The sequence below is a fragment of the Panthera onca genome, chromosome D2 (genome assembly GCF_046562875.1).
Source record: "Panthera onca isolate mPanOnc1 chromosome D2, mPanOnc1 haplotype 2, whole genome shotgun sequence".
NCBI classification, from domain to species: Eukaryota; Metazoa; Chordata; class Mammalia; order Carnivora; family Felidae; genus Panthera; species Panthera onca.
The window spans coordinates 58,909,978-58,931,327 of NC_138349.1; the positions used below are offsets into that span (position 1 = coordinate 58,909,978).

The 21,350-nt window shown below is 37.5% G+C and overlaps 1 protein-coding gene across 3 annotated transcripts in view; it reads left to right on the plus strand.

The window, feature by feature from the left end:
• The window catches only part of CTNNA3 (catenin alpha 3), a 1,784,170-nt gene that overhangs the window by 182,970 nt on the left and 1,579,850 nt on the right, over positions 1-21,350 (plus strand). For all 3 annotated transcript variants that reach the window (XM_078434311.2, XM_078434309.2, XM_078434310.2), the window contains one exon: positions 11,960-12,126. In XM_078434311.2, coding sequence (XP_078290437.1) covers positions 11,960-12,126 — 167 coding nt within the window. The remainder of the gene's footprint in view (positions 1-11,959; positions 12,127-21,350) is intronic.

Here is a 21,350-nt window from a genome sequence, read left to right on the forward strand (position 1 = left end):
GTTCTGTCTCTTTAGCTCAGAGAGTTTGCCAGGCTCTGTCTTAATTTTCCCTTCCTGTCTGTGGCCTGGAAAGTCTCTCAAAGCAATAAGCAAGGGCTAGCAAATATCTCATGTTGCTTGTTTCCCATTTCTCAAAGATTGCTGTCCTTTATTGCCTGATGTCCATTGCCTTCGCAACCATTTTTTCACATATTTTGTCCATTTTCAGGTGGGAAAAATCTAGTTTTGTTACTCTGCTTTGGCTGGAACCAAATTACAACTTGTGATAAGAATTTACTGAGAGTTTGGAGATAATTAAAGGGAAGTAAAACACAGCCAATATTTTACAATGACAACCATATACAGCTGCATTTGAGTCTATAGGTCTTGCTGATGTCCCTGTAGGTGCTGCTGATATTATTGTAGCTTTCAAGCTTGAGTCCACACAGCAGTGCCTCGTTCTTTGGCCCTTAATTCTGCCATGATAAGGTTTTCTTTTAACATAGAAAACATTTTGCTCCTTACATTTAAAGTTGTCTCAAACATTGTAAATAAGGTCTTTGCTTTTTTTTTTTTTTTTTAACGTCTGTGTAAGTTTAGGGCCTAATTGAAGTCATCCTCCTCTTGTCTCCCTCCACCCCCACCCAAATCAGTCTGCTCCAAAGTTAAATTCAAGCTTCTACCTTTTAGGTGTTTTGAAATTCAAATGGCTTTTTCTCAATTAAAAACAAATAAAAGCAAACCCCTAGTGCCCAGTGTCAGCCTCAGAACTCCATTATAGTGGAGTATGTTATTATATATTGAATCGATTAATATGCATTAGTGCATGTCACATGGTATCAAATATTAAAACACACACAGAAGAGTGGCCAGAGGCATACACTAGAAATCTTAATTGAATAATAAACATAATGTTAATTATAAAAGTTAGAGGAAATTCAATCTTTAGTATTTGCTCCTTTTCATTTTGGTTGTTCTCCTTTCTCTTCTGGATGTTTTACTTGTGCAGTGTTTTTTTTTTTTGTTTGTTTGTTTGTTTGATTGATTCTGATTTTAAAGTTTATAGTCAATACAATCATTGTACAATGACTTTTAGAAAGTGGAGTTGTACTTTTGAATGTGGCAAAGGAACTTGCTATTTTTTTTTTTTTTTTTTTTAAATTTTTTTTTCAATGGTTTTTATTTTTATTTATTTTTGGGACAGAGAGAGACAGAGCATGAACGGGGGAGGGGCAGAGAGAGAGGGAGACACAGAATTGGAATCAGGCTCCAGGCTCTGAGCCATCAGCCCAGAGCCTGACGCGGGGCTCGAACTCACGGACCGCGAGATCGTGACCTGGCTGAAGTCGGACGCTTAACCGACTGCGCCACCCAGGCGCCCCAGGAACTTGCTATTTAAAAGAACCATGCAAGTATCCTATAAAGTGAAGAATATTTTGTAATGTGTCTATTTAGCCAAAAATCTTTTTTTTTTTTTTTTTTACTTCTGGAGTTTATATGATCATATAAATTTTTTACACATCAGATTTTTGTATATTCAGAAGTTTTTCCATATTACACTTATATATGTACACAATCTCTTTATATATAGATATCTTTGTAGAGTATATACTTCAGTACATTATTCAAGCAGGAATTTCATAACTGATTTTCTTGAAGATTAAAAAGAGCATATTTTATAGGAAAGGAACAAAATGAATCTAACAGAAAACTTTCTGAACCTAGTTCTTGTGGTATTTTCGGGAGCTTCAGTAAATTGCTCTGATGTACGGAATGGGATTTCTTGAAGGAAAGGTATAGTTTTTTATTTGTATGTATATCAAAAGTGAAATTTCCTATTTATTAAATTTCCAATTAAAAGCATTAAAAGATTGGAAATGATATTTCAAAAGAATAGACTTCTCATGTGTAGACTCTATAACACATGGATGCTAATATTGTAGATAGAAAGGAATTTGTTGTGCTTTTTTTTCTATTTGGAAAATAGCCATTTTTTTTTTTCCTGACAGAAGACAATTAGGCAGCGAACTGGCTAGATTATATAAACCAGCTATCTTTGATAATAAATAGTTGGAACATGTTGCTCCTACCTTGAACATTTCTAGGTGTGTCCTCTGACACCTCAGGCAGAGGTACGTCCTTCTCTGTGCCTTTTACTACTTTGTACAGGTCTCTGCTTGAGCCCTGCTTAGATTGTATGACACTATTTGTTGGCTCTCATTTGTGAAATTATTAGGCTCAAAACCGCATTGTATTAATCTCTGTATCTTGGATGCCTAGGATGGAGCTGTGTTATATAAGGAACAACATATGTTTGTTAAAAGAAAAGTTGAATAATGTTCATTCACATATTCATTCAACAACACACATTCAATGTGTCGGATATATTCATCAGAGTAGGCACTGTTCTAACTTGGGAATACTGTGATGACCAGGACCAGTGCAGCTCTTATTCTCACTAGTCTTTTTCTTTTTTTTCTTTTTCAAGTTTTTATTAAATTCCAGTTAGTTAACATGTAATATAATATTAGTTTCAGGTGTAGAATTTAGTGATTTATCACTTACATACAACACCTGGTATTCATCACAAGTGCCCTCATTAATACCTATCACCTATTTAACCTATCCCTCCCCCACCTACCTCCCCTCCCCTGTAACCCTTAATTAGTTGTGTATACTTAAGAATCTGTTTCCTGGTTTGCGTCTCTTTTCCCCCTCCATATTCATCTGTTTTGTTTGTTAAATTTCATATGTGAGTGAAATCATATTGTATTTGTCTTTGACTGACTTATTTTGCTTAGCATAATACTCTCTAGCTCTATCCACTTGTTGCAAATGGCCAGATTTCATTCTTTTTTATGGCTGAGTAATATTTCATTATATCTATATCTATATCTATATATCTATATCTATATCATCTATATCTATATCATCTATCTATGTCTACATATCTATCACATCACATCTTTATCCATTAATCAGTTGATGGACATGTGGGCTTTTTCCATAATTTGGTTATTGTTGATAATACTGCTACAAACATTGGGGTGCATGTGTTCCTTTGAATTAATATTTTTGTATCCTTTAGGTAAAACCTACTAGTGCAATTGCTGGATCATAGGGTATTTCTATTTTTAACTTATTGAGGAACATCCACACTGTTTTCTAGAGTGGATGCATCAGTTTGTTTTCCCACCAACAGTGTAAGAGCGTTCCCGCTTTTTCACATCCTCACCAACACCTGTTGTTACTTATGTTGTTAATTTTAGCCATTCTGACTGGTGTGACGCTCACTACTCTTTTGATTGAGAATTAAAGACAGGCTTTGATTTAAGTCATTATGGTAAATGATGATGGATAGTTATGATAGGAAGCATAGAATCTTACTGTGAGACCTGCCTTACTGTGGGACTCCCTTGGTAAGGGGGCATTGGAGGCTTCACCGAGGAAGTGATGCTTAAGTTGGGAGCAGAAGTATGAGGTGAAGCTGAAAAGGGTTGAGAGCGTTGCAGGAGAGGGAGGGTGGTAAGTCCAGTAATAGGAAGTTTACTTGTTGCATCTTTGTTCATGTACTTCAGGAGTGCCTTTTTTTCCCAATAGTGCTACTTGGTTTTCTCTTTATATTACCTTAATGGAGACAGACTGTAATTGATCTTTAATGTTTAAATGATATTTTCCTGAGTATGACTCTTCAACCAGTTGTTCAACATCCCAACATTTTTAGTCAACAACACATAATTCTATTTTGATGTGTATTTAGTTTTAGTAAAGTCAAAGACCATATTGTATAAAGACTATCATAACTTTCCAATTCAGAATCATGACAAGAAAAAAATCTTTTATGTGGGAATTAACCTGCTCTCTGAATTTCTGAGGTCACTTTAATTTTCAGTCTCCTCGCAGAAATTCTAACTTGCAGAGAAACACATAAAAATCACCATTTCCTGGTCTTAAAAATTTACCAACTCTACTAGAAATTTCCTGAGAAAATAACAGCTAATATTTGTTGAGTGCTTTCCATGTTCAGATACTGTGCTAAATATATGTTATGAATTATATCTCATTTAGCCATCTCAGAAACACTGTGAAATGAGTAATATTTTTATCCCTTTCCATTACATGAGGACACTGAAAGTATTTAAGCATCCAAGGTCTCAGAGCTAGAAGAGGCAGATAAGAATTTGATCTCAGAGGTGTCTGACTTAATAGTCTGAATTCCTAACTTGGTATTGCTAAGAGAGCTAACATGTTTATATTAACATGTTGAGACAGTCTCAGACCTCTTCATAGGTTCTGTCCATTATAAGGAACACTATTCTTTGTTATATTTAATAAAAATACTCAATTTCATTTTCATTATGCTGACTTTCACAAATAAATAACTAAAATATTCATGGAGTAGGTAAGACACTCCCTTTAATATGTTATTGGTGAGATGGCTGTATTTTGGAAAATTTTTTGACAATATGTATCAAACCTTAAAATTCATTTGCCTCTTGACTCAGCAATTCCACTTTTGAGAATTTATCCTCCAGCTAAGTTTGCTCATGCATGCAAAACTATGTGTCATTCTTTGCAGTACAGTTTGAAATAGGAAAAAGTTGGAAATTATTTATGTGTTTAATGGAGGTCTAGTAAAATAAGTTATAGTGTATCAGTAAAATGTAACTTTATTCAAGTATTAAAAAGAATGACAAAAGCCAATCAACACTTTAGTAAGCTCAAAGCACTGTTCTTATTTAATTTTTATAAAAATTGTAGGTATTATTATTATTAGCTCCATTTGCAAGGGAAAAATAAGGCATAAAATTTAAGTGACTTGTCTGAGGTAGTAGGACAGATGCTGAAGCAGAACAGCTTTAGAGCCCACATGGTAAGTTACCTTTCTTTCTTTCTTTCTTTCTTTCTTTCTTTCTTTCTTTCTTTCTTTTTTCAATATATGAAATTTATTGTCAAATTGGTTTCCATACAACACCCAGTGCTCATCCCAAAAGGTGCCCTCCTCAATACCCATCCCCCACCCTCCCCTCCCCCCACCCCCATCAACCCTCAGTTTGTTCTCAGTTTTTAACAGTCTCTTATGCTTTGGTTCTCTCCCACTCTAACCTCTTTTTTTTTTTTTCCTTCCCCTCCTCCCTGGGTTTCTGTTAAGTTTCTCAGGATCCACATAAGAGTGAAACCATATGGTATCTGTCTTTCTCTGTATGGCTTATTTCACTTAGCATCACACTCTCCAGTTCCATCCACTTTGCTACAAAGGGCCATATTTGGTTCTTTCTCATTGCCATGTAGTACTCCATTGTATATGTAAACCACAATTTCTTTATCCATTCATCCGTTTATGGACATTTAGGCTCTTTCCATAATTTGGCTATTGTTGAGAGTGCTGCTGTAAACATTGGGGTACAAGTGCCTCTATGCATCAGTACTCCTGTATCCCTTGGATAAATTCCTAGCAGTGCTATTGCTGGGTCATAGGGTAGGTCTATTTTTAATTTTCTGAGGAACCTCCACACTGCTTTCCAGAGCAGCTGCACCAATTTGCATTCCCACCAACAGTGCAAGAGGGTTCCCGTTTCTCCACATCCTCTCCAGCATCTATAGTCTCCTGATTTGTTCATTTTGGCCACTCTGACTGGCGTGAGGTGATATCTGAGTGTGGTTTTGATTTGTATTTCCCTGATAAGGAGAGACGTTGAGCATCTTTTCATGTGCCTGTTGGCTATCCGGATGTCTTCTTTAGAGAAGTGTCTATTCATGTTTTCTGCCCATTTCTTCACTGAGTTATTTGTTTTTCGGGTGTGGAGTTTGGTGAGCTCTTTATAGATTTTGGATACTAGCCCTTTGTCCGGTATGTCATTTGCAAATATCTTTTCCCATTCCGTTGGTTGCCTTTTAGTTTTGTTGGTTGTTTCCTTTGCTGTGCAGAAGCTTTTAATCTTCATAAGGTCCCAGTAATTCATTTTTGCTTTTAATTCCCTTGCCTTTGGGGATGTGTTGAGTAAGAGATTGCTACGGCTGAGGTCAGAGAGGTCTTTTCCTGCTTTCTCCTCTAAGGTTTTGATGGTTTCCTGTCTCACATTCAGGTCCTTTATCCATTTTGAGTTTATTTTTGTGAATGGTGAAAGAAAGTGGTCTAGTTTCAACCTTCTGCATGTTGCTGTCCAGTTCTCCCAGCACCATTTGTTAAAGAGGCTGTCTTTTTTCCATTGGATGTTCTTTCCTGCTTTATCAAAGATTAGTTGGCCATACGTTTGTGGGTCTAGTTCTGGGGTTTCTATTCTATTCCATTGGTCTATGTGTCTGTTTTTGTGCCAATACCATGCTGTCTTGATGATGACAGCTTTGTAGTAGAGGCTAAAGTCTGGGATTGTGATGCCTCCTGCTTTGGTCTTCTTCTTCAAAATTACTTTGGCTATTCGGGGCCTTTTGTGGTTCCATATGAATTTTAGGATTGCTTGTTCTAGTTTCGAGAAGAATGCTGCTGCAATTTTGATTGGGATTGCATTGAATGTGTAGATAGCTTTGGGTAGTATTGACATTTTGACAATATTTATTCTTCCAATCCATGAGCACGGAATGTCTTTCCATTTCTTTATATCTTTTTCAATTACCTGCATAAGCTTTCTATAGTTTTCAGCATACAGATCTTGTACATCTTTGGTTAGATTTATTCCTGGGTATTTTATGCTTCTTGGTGCAATTGTGAATGGGATCAGTTTCTTTGTCTTTCTGTTGCTTCATTGTTAGTGTATAAGAATGCAACTGATTTCTGTACATTGATTTTGTCTCCTGCAACTTTGCTGAATTCATGTATCAGTCTAGCAGACTTTTGGTGGAGTCTATCGGATTTTCCATGTATAATATCATGTCATCTGCAAAAAGCGAAAGCTTGACTTCTTCTTTGCCAGTTTGGATGCCTTTGATTTCCTTTTGTTGTCTGATTGCTGATGCTAGAACTTCCAACACTATGTTAAACAATAGCGGTGAGAGTGGGCATCCCTGTCGTGTTCCTGATCTCAGGGAAAAAGCTCTCAGTTTTTCCCCATTGAGGATGATGTTAGCTGTGGGCTTTTCATAAATGGCTTTTATGATGTGTAAGTATGTTCCTTCTATCCCGACTTTCTCAAGGGTTTTTATTAAGAAAGGGTGCTGGATTTTGTCAAAGGCCTTTTCTGCATCGATTGACAGGATCATATGGTTCTTCTCTTTTCTTTTATTAATGTGATGTATCACGTTGATTGATTTGCAAATGTTGAACCAGCCCTGCATCCCAGGAATGAATCCCATTTGATCATGGTGAATAATTCTTTTTATATGCTGTTGAATTCGATTTGCTAGTATCTTATTGAGCTAGTTCTCTTTTTTTACTGGGTCTCTGTCTGGTTTAGGAATCAAAGTAATACTGGCTTCATAGAATGAGTCTGGAAGTTTTCCTTCCCTTTCTATTTCTTGGAATAGCTTGAGAAGGATAGGTATTATCTCTGCTTTAAACGTCTGGTAGAACTCCCCTGGGAAGCCATCTGGTCCTGAACTCTTATTTGTTGGGAAATTTTTGACAACCGATTCAATTTCTTCGCTGGTTAAGGGTCTGTTCAAGCTTTCTATTTCCTCCTGATTGAGTTTGGGAAGAGTGTGGGTGTTTAGGAATTTGTCCATTTCTTCCAGGTTGTCCAGTTTGTTGGCATATAATTTTTCATAGTATTCTCTGATAATTGTTTGTATCTCTGAGGGATTGGTTGTAATAATTCCATTTTCATTCATGATTTTATCTATTTGGGTCATCTCCCTTTTCTTTTTGAGAAGCCTGGCTAGAGGTTTGTCAATTTTGTTTATTTTTTCAAAAAACCAACTCTTGGTGTCGTTGATCTGCTCTACCGTTTTTTTAGATTCTATATTGTTTATTTCTGCTCTGATCTTTATGATTTCTCTTCTTCTGCTGGCTTTGGGGTGTCTTTGCTGTTCTGCTTCTATTTCCTTTTAGGTGTGCTGTTAGATTTTGTATTTGGGATTTTTCTTGTTTCTTGAGATAGTCCTGGATTGTGATGTATTTTCCTCTCAGGACTGTCTTCGCTGCATCCCAAAGCGTTTGGATTGTTGTATTTTCATTTTCGTTTGTTTCCATATATTGTTTAATTTCTTCTCTAACTGCCTGGTTGACCCACTCATTCGTTAGTAGGGTGTTCTTTAACCTCCATGCTTTTGGAGGTTTTCCAGACTTTTTTCTGTGGTTGATTTCAAGCTTCATAGCATTGTGGTCTGAAAGTATGCATGGTATAATTTCAATTCTTGTATAGTTATGAAGGGCTGTTTTGTGACCCACTATATGATCTATCTTGGAGAATGTTCCATGTGCACTCGAGAAGAAAGTATATTCTGTTGCTTTGGGATGCAGAGTTCTAAATATATCTGTCAAGTCCATCTGATCCAATGTATCATTCAGGGCCCTTGTTTCTTTATTGACTGTGTGTCTAGATGATCTATCCATTTCTGTAAGTGGGGTGTTAAAGTCCCCTGCAATGACCACATTCTTATCAATAAGGTTGCTTATGTTTATGAGTAATTGTTTTATATATTTGGGGGCTCCGGTATTCGGTGCATAGACATTTATAATCGTTAGCTCTTCCTGATGGATAGACCCTGTAACTATTATATAATGCCCTTCTTCATCTCTTGTTACAGCCTTTAATTTAAAGTCTAGTTTGTCTGATATAAGTATGGCTACTCCAGCTTTCTTTTGGCTTCCAGTGGCATGATAAATAGTTCTCCATCCCCTCACTCTCAATCTAAAGGTGTCTTCAGATCTAAAATGAGTCTCTTGTAGACAGCAAATAGATGGGTCTTGTTTTTTTATCCATTCTGATACCCTATGTCTTTTGGTTGGTGCATTTAATCCATTTACATTCAGTGTTATAGAAAGATAAGGGTTTAGAGTCATTGTGATGTCTGTATGTTTTATGCTTGTAGTGATGTCTCTGGTACTTTGTCTCACAGGATCCCCCTTAGGATCTCTTGTAGGGCTGGCTTAGTGGTGACAAATTCCTTCAGTTTTTGTTTGTTTGGGAAGACCTTTATCTCTCCTTCTATTCTAAATGACAGACTTGCTGGATAAAGGATTCTCGGCTGCATATTTTTTCTGTTCAGCACATTGTAGATCTCGTGCCAATCCTTTCTGGCCTGCCAAGTTTCAAAAGAGAGATCAGTCACGAGTCTTATAGATCTCCCTTTATATGTTAGAGCACGTTTATCCCTTGCTGCTTTCAGAATTTTCTCTTTATCCTTGTATTTTGCCAGTTTCACTATGATATGTCGTGCAGAATATCGATTCAAGTTACGTCTGAAGGGAGTTCTCTGTGCCTCTTGGATTTCAATGCCTTTTTCCTTCCCCAGTTCAGGGAAGGTCTCAACTATTATTTTTTCAAGTACCCCTTCAGCACCTTTCCCTCTCTCTTCCTCCTCTGGGATACCAATTATGCGTAGATTATTTCTTTTTAGTGTATCACTTAGTTCTCTAAGTTTCCCCTCATACTCCTGGATTTTTTAATCTTTTTTTCAGCTTTCTCTTTTTCTATAACTTTATCTTCTAGTTTACCTATTCTCTCCTCTGCCTCTTCAATCCAAGCTGTCGTCGTTTCCATTTTGTTTTGCATTTCATTTAAAGCATTTTTCAGCTCCTCGTGACTGTTCCTTAGTCCCTTAATCTCTGTAGCAAGAGATTCTCTGCTGTCCTCTATACTGTTTTCAAGCCCAGCAATTAATTTTATGACTATTATTCTAAATTCACTTTCTGTTATATTATTTAAATCCTTTTTGATCAGTTCATTAGCTGTTGTTATTTCCTGAAGATTTTTCTGAGGGGAATTCTTCCGTTTGGTCATTTTGGATAGTCCCTGGAGTGGTGAGGACCTGCAGGGCACTTCCCCTGTGCTGTGGTGTATAACTGGAGCTGGTGGGCGGAGCCGCAGTCAGACCTGATGTCTGCCCCCAGCCCACCGCTAGAGCCACAGTCAGACTGGTGTGTGCCTTCTCTTCCCCTCTCCTAGGGGCGGGATTCACTGTGGGGTGGCGTGGCCCGTCTGGGCTACTTGCACACTGCCAGGCTTGTGGTGCTGGGGATCTGGCGTATTAGCTGGGGTGGGTAGGCAAGGTGCACGGGGGCGGGAGGGGCAGGCTTAGCTCGCTTCTCCTTAGGTGATCCACTTCAGGAGGAGCCCTGTGGCAGCGGGAGGGAGTCAGACCCCCTGCCAGAGGGGTGGCTCCGCAGAAGCACAGCGTTGGGCGTTTGTGCGGAGCGAGCAAGTTCCCTGGCAGGAACTGGTTCCCTTTGGGATTTTGGCTGGGGGATGGGCGAGGGAGATGGCGCCGGGGAGCGCTTATGTTCCCCGCCAAACTGAGCTCTGCCGTCCGGGGGCTCAGCAGCTCTCCCTCCCTTTGTCCTCCAGCCTTCCCGCTTTCCGAGCAGAGCTGTTAACTTATGACCTCCCAGATGCTAAGTCGCGCTTGCTGTGGGAACACACTCCGTCCGGCCCCTCCGCTTTTGCAAGCCAGACTCGGGGGCTCTGCTTGGCCGGCGGGCTGCCCCTCCGCCCGGCTCCCTCCCACCAGTCCGTGCAGCGCGCACCGCCTCGCCGCCCTTCCTACCCTCTTCCGTGGGCCTCTCGTCTGCGCTTGGCTCCGGAGACTCCGTTCTGCTAGTCTTCTGGTGGTTTTCTGGGTTAGTTAGGCAGGTGTAGGTGGAATCTAAGTAATCAGCGTCAGGACGCGCGGTGAGCCCAGCGTCCTCCTACGCCGCCATCTTCCTATCCTTACCGTGCATTCTTTAATGTCTCCTGGTCAATTATATCCCAGCATGAAAAGAAAATAAATTGGTAAGTGAAAAAACAAATTGTAGAAAATTTTTATAGTATGAAAATATTTGTGAAAAGGATTTATATCTTCTGTGTGTTCCATTTAAAATATAAAATGTCTCTGTTTTCTTAGGACAGAAAATATATATTCATATATATGAATGTGTGAATATATTCATAAAAATACATACGTTTAAACATACATATACATTTATACATATAAATAAATATTTATACATATGCACACACATAAAACATGTATTCATGGAAAAATTTCTGGATGGATATACAAGAACTCCATGAGTATTTTTGGGTGATTTGTATGGAGACTCTCTAAAAATTGTTTTCACTTTATACTCTTCAGTATAGTGAATTATTTAAAAGTAATGAGCATGTAGTGATTTCATAATAAAAACAAGTTTAAATTGAAAAACTTAAAACATAGTGGATGTGGTAAGCAATTATGTTAGTGGAGAGGGGTAAAGAGGAATCTTTTCATTTTATACCCTTCTGAACTGTGAATTTTTAAAAATGAATGAGTACACATTGCTTTTATCATAAAATGTATTTTCAGCGAAAAAAACCTTAAAAATTGTAGGCATATTTGTCTAACAGTTATGTACTATGAAATATAATTTGTGACAATTTAGGAGATAGGTTATTATATTGACAGTTTAGGATAAATCTGCCTATGTTAAACTTTTATCTCAGAGAGTTACTTCCTCAAAGGCTAGCTGTTTTCTGACATTGAGCTGGAAAGTAGTTTAATGAAGATTTACCTTATTTTTATAAGCCAGATTGTTTCCAGTTGAAGTCTTAGTAATGAAACCTTTCACAGCAAATGAGATTCAGCAAATGCAGAAGTTGACAGCGGTGTTACTAGATGTTGCTAGTCAATTGAGCACAATTCTCTTGCAGGAAAATGGTATCATGCTTCTTAAACTCCAGAGCATTTATCAAAGAGAAATGTTGATTTTAAACTCCATTGTTTATTAAGAGACAGTGTTCTAGTGTCAACTGACACTATTTTAATATTATGCTTAGTCATAGAATGTACTTGGAATTAGGATGATAAATACTTAAACAGGTATAGCTGAAACTTAAAGTATATTATTTTGGGTTGTGTTTTTCAGGTGAAGCTCTGAAAGTATCAGCTGAGAGATTTGCAGATGACCCCTGTTATCTCCCAAAAAGGGAGGCTGTGGTTCAGGCTGCCCGTGCCTTGTTGGCTGCAGTTACCAGACTCCTTATCCTCGCAGACATGATTGATGTCATGTGTCTCTTACAGCACGTGTCAGCTGTAAGTAAAAGATGGCCAGTTTACCTTGGCATTGTTCTCATTTCTAATTACTTTTTCCGAACCCGGCATCAATCCTAGTGCATCCCAGCCTTGCCTTCATTTCTTATAGTCATCCAACAGAAGCTGACTGGATTGAATTGTGCAAGTCATGTATACCTCAAAAGAACAAAGTCAGAAGTTAGTCTTTTTGTTGTAGTTTCTTTTTCAACATTTTTAAAATTGAAAAATTTTTAAAGTTTTAACTTAAATTCTCGTTAGTCAACATATAGTGTAATATTAATTTCAGGTGTATGATTTAGTGATTCAACACTTACATACAATACCTGGTCTCTTCACAAGTGCACTCCTTAATCCCCATCACCTATTTTACCCATCCCCCCCCACCCCACCCCCATCCACCTTCCCTCTGGTGACCATCGGTTTGTTCTCTATAGTTAGAAATCTGTTTCTTGGTTTGCCTCTCTCTTTTTTCCCTTATGATCATTTGTTTTGTTTCTTAAATTCCACATATGAATGAACTCATATGGTATTTGTCTTTCACTGACTTATTTCACTTAGCATAAATACTCTGTAGCTCCATCCACGTCATTGCAAATGGCAAAATTTCATTCTTGTCTTGGCTGAATAATATTCCATTGTATCTGTATACCACATCTTTATCCATTCTTCAATAAGTGGGCATTTGGCTGTTTCCATAATTTGGCTATTGTTGATAATGCTATAAACATTGGGCGGCATGTATCCATTCGAATTAGTATTTTTTGTAAACTTTGGGTAAATACCTATTATTGCAATTGCTGGATTATAGGGTAGTTCTATTTTTAACTTTTTGGGGAACCTCCATACTGTTTTCCAGGGTGGCTGTACCAGTTTGTATTCCTACCAGCAGTGTAAGAGGGTTCCCCTTTCTCCGCATCCTTGCCAACACCTGTTGTTTCTTGTGTTGTTGATTTTAGCCATTCTGACAGGTGTTAGATCATATCTTATTGTAGTTTTGATTTGTATTTCCCTGATGACCAGTGATGTTGAAGATTTTTTCATGTGTCTGTCAGCCATCTAGATGTCTTCTTTGGAAAAATGTCTATTCATGTCTTCTACCCATTTCTTAACTGGATCATTTGTTTTTTGAGTGTTGAGTTTTAGAAGTTCTTTATATGTTTTGGATACTAACCCTTTCTCAGATATGTCATTTGCAAATATCTTCTCCCAATCAGCAGGCTGCCTTTTACTTTTGTTGATTGTTTTCTTCAATGTGCAGAAGCTTTTTATCTTGATGAAGTTCTAATAGTTTATTTTTGCTTTTGTTTTCCTTGCCTCAGGAAGCATATCTAGTAAGAAGTTGCTAAGGCTGATGTCAAAGGGGTTACTGCTTGTATTCTTCTCTGGGATTTTTATGGTTTTTGTCTCACATGTAGGTCTTTCATTCATTTTGAATTTACTTTTGTGTATGGTATAAGAAAGTGGTGCAGTTTCATTCCTTTGAGTGTTGCTGTCAACACCATTTGTTGAAGGACATTCTTTTACCCATTGGATATTTTTTCCTACTTTGTGGAAAATTAATTGAGCACATAGTTGTGCATTCATTTCTAGGTTTTCTCTCTCTCTCTCAATACACACACACACACACACATGTATCTCTCTCTCTATATATATATATTAAAGAACAGGTTTACACACATACACACACACACACACACACACACATATACATAAAAGAACAGTAGTTACAAACTTTATTTATATTTTAAAATTTTTTTTTGAGAGAAAGAGTCAGTTGGAGAGGGACAGAGAGAGAGAGAGGGAGACAGAGGATCCAAGCTGGCTCTGCATTGACAGGCAGAGAGCCTGATGAAGGGCTCAAACTCAGGAACCGTGAGATCGTGACCTGAGCTAAAGTCAGGCACTCAACTGACTGAGCCACCTAGGCCACCCCTCTGGGTTTCCTGTTCTCATACATTGATATACGTGTCTATTTTTATGCCAGTACCATGCTGTTTTAATTACTATAGCTTTGTAATATAGCTCGAAGTCCCAAATCATGATGCCTCCAGCTTTGCTTTCCCTTTTCAAGGTCTTTGGGATCTTTTGTGGTTCCATACAAATTTTAGGATTGTTTATCTTAAAGCCAGTGGTAGATTGAAAAACAGAGGATGGTTTACTGATAAGAAAATGGCTAGGATTATATAGGTAATATAAATAATATACAAATATAAATAGAAAAACTTTAAAACTGAAGACACTAGGAAGTTTATCCTAGTTTGTAAATGAATACTGTTTGCCAGCTCCACTTGATCCAACATAAACTGTGTATGTTTACATGTAGTCTGTGATATCTGTAGTAATACATTATGAAAATGTATAAATTGATTTAATATGAGTAAAAAATACAATTTTACTCGGATACTACAAAGGCAGCAAGGTATCTTGTTATTTTGTTAGACAAATCCATTTAGAAAAGTTTTAGTAGAAAGAGAATTTTATTAAAGCCCTTTTTACTTTCTTTAGTAACCAAAGACTTTCTTTAGTTTCTTTAGGACCAAAGTCACCTTTGTCCAGTTGAAAAGGTTGCAAACATTCCTTTGGAGTCTCTGATCTATCTCCTGCATCAAACAGGACTTTTACTCTTGTGTCCATAAATACAGCTGCATATTCATAAATGTGTCTGGTGACTGTAATATCACTACTACGTTAAGCAAATGATGGCCTCCTCTGATTGACCTTCTTGTTAAAATCTTTTTCTCTAATTGCTACCTTAAGCCTTTTTCTTGTCTTTATTTTACTCTCTAATGCTTATTTTAACCCTAAAGTACAGCAACTTTCCTTTATACTTTTATATTCATTTTCTTTTGATGGTTTTATTACTGAAAAAAAGCAATTCAGCACTTTGTGTTGTTGTTTTTAAGAAAGGGAATAGTTCTCTGGACAGCAACATGCAGAAGGTTGAAACTAGACCACTTTCTCACACCATTCACAAAAATAAACTCAAAATGGATAAAGGACCTGAATGTGAGACAGGAAACCATCAAAACCTTAGAGGAGAAAGCAGGAAAAGACCTCTCTGACCTCAGCCGTAGCAATCTCTTACTCGGCACATCCCCAAAGGCAAGGGAATTAAAAGCAAAAATGAATTACTGGGACCTTATGAAGATTAAAAGCTTCTGTACAGCAAAGGAAACAACCAACAAAACTAAAAGGCAACCAACGGAATGGGAAAAGATATTTGCAAATGACATATCGGACAAAGGGCTAGTATCCAAAATCTATAAAGAGCTCACCAAACTCCACACCCGAAAAACAAATAACCCAGTGAAGAAATGGGCAGAAAACATGAATAGACACTTCTCTAAAGAAGACATCTGGATGGCCAACAGGCACTTGAAAAGATGTTCAACGTCGCTCCTTATCAGGGAAATACAAATCAAAACCACACTCAGATATCACCTCACGCCAGTCAGAGTGGCCAAAATGAACAAATCAGGAGACTATAGATGCTGGAGAGGATGTGGAGAAACGGGAACCCTCTTGCACTGTTGGTGGGAATGCAAATTGGTGCAGCCGCTCTGGAAAGCAGTGTGGAGGTTCCTCAGAAAATTAAAAATAGACCTACCCTATGACCCAGCAATAGCACTGCTAGGAATTTATCCAAGGGATACAGGAGTACTGATGCATAGGGGCACTTGTACCCCAATGTTTATAGCAGCACTCTCAACAATAGCCAAATTATGGAAAGAGCCTAAATGTCCATAAACGGATGAATGGGTAAAGAAATTGTGGTTTATATACACAATGGAATACTACGTGGCAATGAGAAAAAATGAAATATGGCCTTTTGTAGCAAAGTGGATGGAACTGGAGAGTGTGATGCTAAGTGAAATAAGCCATACAGAGAAAGACAGATACCATATGGTTTCACTCTTATGTGGATCCTGAGAAACATAACAGAAACCCATGGGGGGGGGGGGGAAGGAAAAAAAAAAAAGAGGTTAGAGTGGGAGAGAGCCAAAGCATAAGAGACTGTTAAAAACTGAGAACAAACTGAGGGTTGATGGGGGGTGGGAGGGAGGGGAGGGTGGGTGATGGGTATTGAGGAGGGCACCTTTTGGGATGAGCACTGGGTGTTGTATGGAAACAAATTTGACAGTAAATTTCATGTATTAAAAAATAAATTAAAAAAAAAAAAAAGAAAGGGAATAGTTCTCATCATCAGATGCTGTCTACTAGTGGATTCGTAAGTGAGATAATTAAGCATTGTTTGTTGGTTATTGGTTTGTTGACTACCATAAACAATACCATAAACAAATCCCTAAAAATTTCTGAGATTCATTTTTGTCATATGTGAATACAAATATTAATAAATGCTGTAACCAAGAAGAAGGTATGAAAGATTAAGTGCCAGGTAGTTTCTAGTTCCAATGACACAATATTTCCTGTATTTTAGACTCTAGGTTTGTTGAGATAGAGCAGAAAATCTGTTTCAGGTAAAAATTGCTACCTTCATAATCGACTAAGTAGTAAGTGTGTATATATAAAGATCACAAACACATTCATTACCAATTTTAATTGAGCATAGTGCTAAGTAATTCACACACATGATGTCATTCAAATGAAGCAGTAGGTAATTGAAGATCAAAACAAAGTAAAGTGCTATTTTTGAATAAAAATGATAGTTTATAGTTACTGAGTTTTTATAATGTGCTAACACTGTGCTGGATTATCTCCTTTAATTCAATCTTCAGCAACCATATGATTATGATTGTAATTTTAAAGATGAAGAAATGGAGGCACATTTATTTAAGAAATTTGCTTGTACAAGGCAACAGGAAAAATAAAACTTTAAGAACATAGTACTCCAAGAGTTAGAACAGCTTGAACTATACATACCTTTCAGAAGTGTTTAATCAAGTTTATGCGCCTATAATAGGTTGTTAAAGGAATTTAGGTATGTCAGGAGGAGGAGGTGTTCTTTAGTCTCTCCCACATTTGCTGGTAACTCATCAGAGACTGAATTTAGGCTACATCATTTAAGATGCTTATAATTATGTTTAGTACAACAATGATACCTCATCTGTGAAAAAGGAAGACCTTTTGTGGTAAATTGTGATAGTGTTGCATTATTTCATCCTTATGAAAAATTTATATTTAAATTGCATCATCAATTCAATTCTTTTGACAAAATAGACAAACTGGATTTTTTTTTGATACCATCAAGATTAGAATTATTTAACCCAACATTCCCTTGCTCCAAAGTATTCTATAGAGCCTGTCTCATAAATATCCAACAGGAAATAGACATTTTTCCAAAGAAGACATACAGATGGCCAACAGACATATGAAAAGATGTTCAACATCACTCATCATCAGGGAAATGCAAATCAAAACCACAATGAGATTCCACCTGACCTGTCAGAATGGCTAAAATTAACAACATAGGAGGGGTGCTTTGTTTGCTCAGTCAGTTAAGCGTCCAACTTTTGATTTCAGCTCAGGTCATGATCTCATGGGAGATCAAGCCCTGCATTGGGCTCTGGGCTGAGTGTACAGCCTGCTTGAGATTGTCTCTCTCCCTCTCCCTCCCTCCCTCCCTCCCTCCCTCCCTCTCTCTCACTCACTCAAAATAAGTAAATAAACTTAAAAAAATTGACACAGGGAACAACAGATGTTGGTGAGGATGTGGAGAGAGGGGAACCCTCCTGCACTGTTGGTGGGAATGCAAAATGGTGCAGTCACTCTGGAAAATAGTATGGACATTCCTCAAAAAGTTAAAAATAGAACTACCCTATAATCCAGCAATTGTAATGCTAGGTGTTTACCCAAAGGATACAAATATACTGATTTGAAGGGGCACCCCAAAGCTTATAGCAGCATTGTCAACAATAGCCATATTATGGAAAGAGCCCAAATTTTCACTGACTGATGAATGGATAAAGAGGATATATATATAGTGGAATATTACTTGCCCAAAGAAAAGAATGAAATCTTTTTTTTTCTTTTTCTTTTTTTAAAATATAACTTATGGTCAAATTGGTTTCCATACAACACCAGTGCTCATCACAACAAGTGCGATCCTCCATGCCCATCACCCACTTTCCCCTCTCCCCCACCCTCTATCAACCCTCAGTTTGTTCTTAGTTTTTAAGAGTCTCTTATGGTTTGCCTCCCTCCTCTCTGTTACTTTTTTTCCCCCCTTCCTCTCCCCCATGGTCTTCTGTTAAGTTTCTCAGGATCCACATATGAGTGAAAACAAATGGCATCTGTCTTTCTCTGCCTTACTTATTTCACTTAGCATAATGCCCTCCAGTTCCATCCAAGTTGCTGCAAATGGCCAGATTTCATTCTTTCTCATTGTCTAGTAGTATTCCATTTTATATATAAACCACATCTTCTTTATCCATTTGTCAGTTGATGGACATTTAGGCTCTTTCCATAATTTGGCTATTGTTGAAAGTGCTGCTATAAACATTGGGGTACAAGTGCCCCTATGCATCAGCATTCCTGTATCCCTTGGGTAGATTCCTAGCAGTGCTATTGCTGGGTCATAGGGTAGTTCTATTTTTAATATTTTGAGGAACCTCCACACTGTTTTCTAGAGTGGCTGCACCAGTTTGCATTCCTACCAGCAGTGCAAGAGGGTTCCCATTACTCCACATCCTCTCCTGCATCTATAGTTTCCTGATTTGTTCATTTTAGCCACTCTGACAGGCATGAGGTGATATCTCAGTGTGGTTTTTGATTGTATTTCCCGGATGATGAGTGACATTGAGCATCTTTTCATGTGTTTGTTGGCCATCTGGATGTCTTCTTTGGAGAAGTGTCTATTCATGTCTTCTGCCCATTTCTTCACTGGATTATTTGTTTTTCAGGTGTGGAGTTTGGTGAGTTCTTCATAGATTTTGGATACTAGACCTTTGTCTAATATGTCATTTGCAGATATCTTTTCCCATATCATCGGTTGCCTTTTAGTTTTGTTGATTGTTTCCTTTGTAATACAGAAGCTTTTTATCTTGATAAGGTCCCAATAGTTCATTTTTGCTTTTTAAAAATTTTTTTTTAACGTTTATTTATTTTTGAGACAGAGAGAGACAGAGCACGAATGGGGGAGGGGCAGAGAGAGGGGGAGACACAGAATCGGAAGCAGGCTCCAGGCTCTGAGCCATCAGCCCAGAGCCCGACGTGGGGCTCGAACTCATGGACTCACAGACCGTGAGATCGTGACCTGAGCTGAAGTCGGCCGCTTAACCGACTAAGCCACCCAGGCGCCCCTCATTTTTGCTTTTAATTCCTTGCCTTTGGAGAGGTGTCAAGTAAGAAATTGCTGCGGCTGAGGTCAAAGAGGTTGTTGCCTGCTTTCTCCTCTAGGGTTTTGATGGTTTCCTGTCTCATATTCAGGTCCTTCATCCATTTCTAGTTTATGTTTGTATATGGTGTAAGACAGTGGTCGAGTTTCATTCTTCTGCCTGATGCTGTCCAGTTCTCCCAGCACTATTTGTTAAAGAGACTGTCTTTTTTTCCGTTGGATACTCTTTTCCTGCTTTGTCAAAGATTAGTTGGCCATACATTTTTGGGTCCAATTCTGGGGTCTCTATTCCATTGGTCTATATGTCTGTTTTTATGCCAATACCATACTATCTTGATGATTACAGCCTTGTAGTAGAGGCTAAAGTCTGGGATTCTGATGCCTCCCACTTTGGTTTTCTTCTTCATTATTACTTTGGCTCTTTGGGGTGAAAAGAATGAAATCTTACCATTTGCAATGATGCGGATGGAACTAGAGTGTTTTTTATTATGCTAAATGAAATAAGTCAGTCAGAGAAAGACAAATGCCATGATTTTACTCGTGGAATTTAAGAAACAAAACAGATGGACATAGAGGAAGGCAGGAAAAAAAGGACAGAAAGCAAATCATAAGAGACTCCAACTATAGAGAACAAACTGAAGTTTGCTGGAGGGGATGTGGGCAGGAGATAGGCTAAATGGGTGATGGGTATTAAGGAAGGCACCTGTTATGTTGAGCACTGGATGTTATATGTAAGTGATGAATCACTAAATCCTACTCCTGAAAGAAGTATTACACTATATGGTAACTAACTACAATTTAAATAAAAAATTGAAAAATAAAACAAAATAAACAAATAAAACCCTCCAAATAACTCATAATTAAAGTGGGAAGAAAGATTTAAAAATGTAACATGAAAAAAAGAATTTTTTTATGGTCAGTGCTGTATATAGAAATTTTCTTTGTATGTTTTTGATGTACTTAAGTACATTCAAGTTGGTAAGAAATATTGAAGCAAATAAAAGTATTTAATTTTGCTTAAGCCAGAATTTCCAAAATTTTCTGACTTTAGGACTCTTATAATATGTTAGTTCTATAACTTTCTCAGACCATACTTTGGGAAATAGTGGTTTAGTATATCTCCAATAATATTTATGGTTATATTAAATTTTTACTTGGATTAAAAAATTATAGAGGAGGAACGTTAGTGCCTTTACATTCTAATCTTATTGAAGTAGATTAGACTCTCTCCAGCCATACAATATGCAATACACAACTGTGTAACAGTAATAGCAATCTCATCAATTCTGTGAGACAGTGAACCTGATTTTGGACAATTCTAATTGTTGGAAACATTTTTCTCAAACTAGATGTGAATTCCCTGCCATTTCCATGCACTTCTTCTAGTTCTGCTTTCTTAAGCAACGAAGACAATAGGAAAAGGTATTTTTCAAATAACCGATGATTATTCTTAGCACTTATTTATGTCTTCTCTTACCTAGGCTGAAAATTTCTTGACCCTTGAACATTTCAGACTATTCTGAATACTTGAGAATTTCCATATCTTGTATGATTATCAGTTTCCTGATGAAATTTTCACTTTTGATATTGAGGTACTTGAACATGGTAAGCATATTTGTATTATGGTTAGAATTTGACAACTTTAGTGTCTGGACTTCCTGGATCATTATGCTGGTTTTTGCTCATGGTATCTTGTTTTTTCATGTGAATGGCTATCTCTGTGTACTAAACATTACTTTTTCTGGAATTCATCTCAAGAAATTTCTCTGTTTTATTAGCTCTTTGATGTTTTTAAGATAAAGTATTTTATATTTCATCAATCTTCTTAGTTTTCTTCGGCAGAAGAATTAGACTGATTACTAATTTGCCAATACAAAAAATCGAAGTCCCTAAAATCATCTCCGCAAATACTTTTCTATGCATGTTCTAG